Here is a 5,632-nt window from a genome sequence, read left to right as displayed (position 1 = left end):
GTTCTTTTTCGGTTGTTAGCAGGTATCCTTGTTTGTGCCTGATAAGAATGTTTGTTGGTGTCTGCCATTTACCACTAGTAAGCCGTGTCATTTTTGTAGACTTACTAATATTACTATAAATTAAGATTCAGAGGGCAGTTCAATTAAAGTCTACTAGTTCTAGGGTTTTATAATTCCTCCATACAAATATTCCTTCCGGGCTGAAACTTGTCATATGAGGATCTAAAGGAAAAAATATCTCTATATTTGAAGGGGGGAAGTGGATGGGTCCTGTTTTTATTATTAGTCAGTGATCTAAATGTAACTTTTTAAACTAACCACTCAAAATAATCCCTGAGGACTCCAGTTCCATTTTGTCCAACCTCTAAAGACGGTCTTTGCTAGGCAGTGTGATTGCTAATTATTATTATTATTATTTGCTGGTCCCTGCAGTGGCCTCTTAAGGCAGGTTTCACTGTTCACACGCACAGAATGAAAAATATTTTTAATTAGAGCTCTAAATGACGGAAGCTGTGTGCACTGCACATCAATTAACCATGTGCAATCCTGTCAGAGATGGAGCATTTCATTGCAGGCCCATGTTTGCACAGGGTAATAAGGCAAAACTGGGCATGAAGGTGGTTACTTATTCCTAGGCAGGTTGTGGGGTGGGGGGCATGATGGAATGGTGATCCCTCAAAGTATCTTTATCTGCTTCCATATCACTTGCAGCCTGATAAGTGTTTAGCATGTGGAAAGTGTGACGTTTGGTATCAATAACCAACTGCAGTCCGTGAGTGAGGGGAGATGGGGCTGGGAAGGAGTTAGCTTGAGCTCTGTTCGGAACGATACAGCACAGCTGCTAGTGAAACTCTGAGAAACACTGATGTGGAGACACTGCACTGGAGGGAGGGAGGCAGGGAAATTTCTATGCCATTCAGGAAAGTTTAAGGGGAATCAATCCTCCACTAGGGTGACCAGACAACAAATGTGAAAAATCAGGACAGGAGGTTGGGGGGGGGGGCGAAAACAGGAGCCTATATAAGAAAAAGACCCCCAAAACGGGAATGTCCCTATAAAATCGGGACATCTGGTCACCCTATCTCCAGCTCCCAAGAAGCGGGACCCCTCCTGGGAAGAACACTGACGGCACCTGCCCCTGGGGCGAAGAGCAGAGACGGCCCCTTTAACCCCCACCCTTCAGGAAGGTGCAGTCCCTGCCCACCTCAGTCCACCCACTTGCAGCGAGCCGGCAGCCTCCCTCATTGTGGACTGCCAGTCACGCCGGCCTGGCCCCGCCTAAGTGCCTGCAGCTCTCCCCACCAATGGCTGAGCGCCTTCAAAAAGATGACCTCACTCTTTGCCTTGCCATTGGCCGGCTATATTAAGAAAGTAGCCGGCGCTTTATATACCAGCGCCTAGCTGCAGCCTGCAGCACTGGTGGAGCCAGACTCAGAGCGGTGGCAGCCAGGGCCACTCGCTGTCCACGTTGCTCAAGACCCTGCCCCACAAAATACCCTCAGGCGGCTGCAGGCGCGCGGCGGAGGCAGGGGAGAGACGCAAGCCGTACAGGGCGAGGAGACAGCGGGCTGCCTCCGGAGAGCCCCGGCTGCGGGAGGCGGTGAGGCGAGCTAGGCAGGCAGCCTGCAGAGCGGGGCGGTGCAGCGATCCCCCTGCTTCATCGCAGCCCGGCAGGGGAGAGCGCGGCAGCGACAGAGCCCCGGGGCCCCGGGAGGAGACAGCGGCGGTGCAGCGATCCGGTTTCAGCCCCAGCCCGCGTGGTGCGAGAGACAACCCCCCCTCCCCGCTCGCTTCGCCCATCCCAGCTCGCCACGGTGCCTTGTAGACAGCTAGAGGGAGGAGGAGGCAGGGGGGCGGGTGGCGAAGAAGGCGCCTCCATCGTCCTGCTGCACCACAAGGCGAGCTTGGCGAGCCTGGCCATGGCCGCGATCCGCAAGAAGCTGGTGGTGGTGGGGGACGGGGCGTGCGGCAAGACCTGCCTGCTGATCGTCTTCAGCAAGGACGAGTTCCCCGAGGTCTACGTGCCCACCGTCTTCGAGAACTACGTGGCGGACATCGAGGTGGACAGCAAGCAGGTGGAGCTGGCCCTGTGGGACACGGCCGGCCAGGAGGACTACGACCGCCTGCGGCCCCTCTCCTACCCGGACACCGACGTGATCCTCATGTGCTTCTCGGTGGACAGCCCGGACTCGCTGGAGAACATCCCGGAGAAGTGGGTGCCCGAGGTCAAGCACTTCTGCCCCAACGTGCCCATCATCCTGGTGGCCAACAAGAAGGACCTGCGCAACGACGAGCACGTCCGCAACGAGCTGGCCCGCATGAAGCAGGAGCCCGTGCGCACCGAGGACGGGCGGGCCATGGCCATGCGCATCCAGGCCTACGACTACCTGGAGTGCTCGGCCAAGACCAAGGAAGGGGTCCGCGAGGTCTTCGAGACGGCCACCCGCGCCGCCCTGCAGAAGCGCTACGGGGCCCCGAGCGGCTGCCTCAACTGCTGCAAGGTGCTATAGGGCGCGCCGTGGGGCTGCCTTGGGGTCACTCGCCCGCCGGGACCGGGGGGACGCTGCACGGGAGGGAGGGGAGGCTGCCCCTGCTAGGAGCCGCGCACTGGAGGTGAAGCGGGGAGACCCACGCGCTTTGCCCAGGGGGAGAGAGAGCTGCGGAGGGGGAGGCGCCCATCGTCCAGAGACCAAGGCTGCTGCCATCCCCTGCAAACCAATCGCTCAAGGACTGTGAAACGCAGCCAAAAACCGCTTGCTGCTGAGATTTAGGCAGCAGGGCCGCGGTGGGGTGGGGGTGGGGGGAATGGACCCAGCTCCTCTCCCGTCTCTCCAGCTGGGGTTATTAACCCAACATCTACAACACCAAGACAGTCTCCTTTGTGAGCGGGGATCAATGCACATGGGACACCTGGAAGAGACGTCCTCCTTCCCGTGTGTGCGCTCTTCCTACCCCAGGCCCTGAGTGCTTTGGGGTGGGGGCTGCATTTCTCAGACTTCCTGCGGACCACCAGCAGCAAACACCTCCCACGGGGCCGATTTCCTGGACTGAGCTGACCTCCGATGTACCTGCTGTGTAACATAGCTCTTTGAGGACTTGGATCAAAAGGGGCATCAGGGAGGGGTGGGTTATCCAGTGTGTATATACCTAAATATTATTTTTGTTTGAACTGGGATACTGAAAGGTGTGTTTATTATTTAAAGTAAACTGGGGAGTGGGTGCCAAACTACTCTGCCCAGCTTCAATTTCAGTCATTGAGAGGAACAGACACCCTTCCTTAGCGCAGTCAAGAATGACTAAAGCCTGCTGTTTAAAGAGCTGAACTGACTCCAGTTGTAGAAGTCACCCAGCTGAACTAGAAAAGATTGATCTGCTGTCTCTTTTCCTTAGACATCAATCTCCTGATGACTGTCACAGTATGATGGGAGAGGGTGGGGAGAAGCCCAATGTTGCCATGTATTATCTGGGTGCCTGCTCCTTCAGTTACAGTTGTCTTCTGCAATTGTGTTGCTTTGGTTAATTTAAAAAAATCATTATTTTCCAGTGAGAACTTACTTTGCACAACTGGGTGTTAACTGTTTAATTTTAACACTTGTCAAATGCATAGAACACTGTAGCATTATGAACACTTTTGACATAGTAACCTCATCTGTTTTGGATTTCTTTTAAAAATGTCAAATAAATAAAACCACTGTATTTCTTTTGAAAAGTGAGTGGAAACACTGGCTCCTTCCTCTTCCCTTCCAGAGCAGTTTAAAGTATTTGGGCTTATTTAAACTTTATTTTTACAAGGCAGCCATTAAACTTGTGGTTCTCTGGTTCAGAGAACAAACCTATCCATCTGTTTTTGTCTTTATGAGGTATTTTGGTTTCCCTTTTTTGACAGTGGTACTAAGACTCTTTTGTTTAGGGGTTTGTTTCATTTTTAATGAACTGACATGGCAAAAGCAATGAGACTTATATGATGTTTACATAAGGTTATATAAGCTGTGTATGCAGTTTTTTATGTAAAGTATTAAAAGACTCTATGATGACATTCATGAGAAGTTTCCTGTGGTTCAATGAGTTGCCTGAACAAAGCTGAAGCTACTATCTGCATCCAGTGATTTTTTTCACAGATAAAATTTGGGATGGGTAGGGTTTGATGTACATGTTCTTTGGATTGCACATCTTTTGAGGCAGAATTCTGCAATAAGTGTATTTTCTGCAACATATTGAGTATCCTTTTTGGGGGAGCTTTCCAGAGAAATCAGCTTCTGCAGGAGGGAGACGATTGCAAATTCTCTGAGGGGAGGGAAGTGTTGTTCCTATATGGAGTGTTTTTTGTTTTTGTTTTGTCTGAGATGAAGTCATCTTCATTTCCTCAGTAAGTAACAAGTCAGAAGCACAAAACTCCTTTGTCCTGCAGGGCGGGGTCAGGGGCGCTCCCCACTTGCCTCCTAATGTTTTCCATAGGTTGCCCTTGACTGTAGGAACAGACTTTCCCTTCAAACTGAATTAAATTCAGACAGCAGCAGGGCTATTGTGGGATTGTTAGAGTAACAATTTATACTGTTTGTTACTTGGGGTTTTTCCGTGTGTAAAGCAAAACCCATATGGTTCTGTCTTAGGTAGACTTAAAGGGAAAAGTGACTACCAGCAACAAAACTTACTACTTTGATTGTATTATACAGTCAGATCACAGCTCTTGTGTAGTGAATGCATCTTGCATACAAATACAAGCTATGGACAATGAAAGATGTAAGACTGGATAACTGCTCAACTACTCTCCTGCATGACACAGCTGGGCTACAGGCTTCACTTGCTAACAGCCCAAAAAGGGAGGGGACATTTGCACCCCAGCAGCCCACTAAAGATCCCTTCCCCCCCCCCCCCCCCCAAAAAAAAGCCTCAAGTTTAGTCAATGATCCTCATGTATGGTTGAGGGGATGGACCTAATTTATTTTCTGATAGTAAATGCCTATCTTTATTTTCTTCCCCCCTTGGCCTGGTTCATGGATTTTTCTTGGACAGGTACTATGTTCTACTGTTGGATGTTCAAATAAAAGTGGCACTAGGTGGGGTGACAACACCTGTAACTATAGAATATATTCAAATTTCATTTATTTTAGGGGAATCCTTCCTGAGTGATTACTACGTAGGTACAAAATATCTATTCATCCTAATGCAATGCAGTACATGCCTTGCTGATTCATGCACAAAATTATGATTCCCTCCTGGTATTTTAGCAAAAAATTCTGAGTCCTAAAGAGAGGTCTCACTATATTAAGACCTCGATCTGATTCTCCTCTTAAACCAGTTTTATACCAGTGTAACCCCGTTGACTTCAGCAGAGTTAGTGTAAATCAGAAGTGAATGGAGAATCAGGCCCTTCATTTATATGGAATCTGAATATTTGCTAGTCTCCTCTGGATTATAAACAAAGTAAATGACAATTGTCAAAACAACACCTTTTGTGGTGCTTGCTTTGTTTCAGCAGAAAAGGCTGCATCCCATGGAACTCAATGGGAGTTTTGCCATTGATTTAAATAGGAGCAGGGTTGGGTTCATTGTTCTGCACATTGGAAATTCAATCAGTAGAAAGATAGGAAAAATATCTCGTATTGCATTTAAACTATTTTTTTTATATAAA

General features: G+C 49.3%; 1 protein-coding gene across 1 annotated transcript; it reads left to right on the top strand.

Moving 5' to 3' along the window:
- The first annotated feature begins 1,616 nt into the window (after positions 1-1,616).
- On the top strand, positions 1,617-3,999 carry RHOB (ras homolog family member B). Its single transcript, XM_074947539.1, has one exon. It carries the CDS (start codon positions 1,920-1,922, stop codon positions 2,508-2,510), a length of 591 nt encoding a protein of 196 aa, XP_074803640.1. The 5' UTR covers positions 1,617-1,919; the 3' UTR covers positions 2,511-3,999.
- The last annotated feature ends 1,633 nt before the right edge of the window (positions 4,000-5,632 follow it).

Source organism: Natator depressus, chromosome 3, assembly GCF_965152275.1.
Source record: "Natator depressus isolate rNatDep1 chromosome 3, rNatDep2.hap1, whole genome shotgun sequence".
Classification (NCBI taxonomy): Eukaryota; Metazoa; Chordata; order Testudines; family Cheloniidae; genus Natator; species Natator depressus.
Note: the sequence above shows the minus strand (reverse complement) of the source record. Positions and strands in the feature narration are given on the sequence as shown.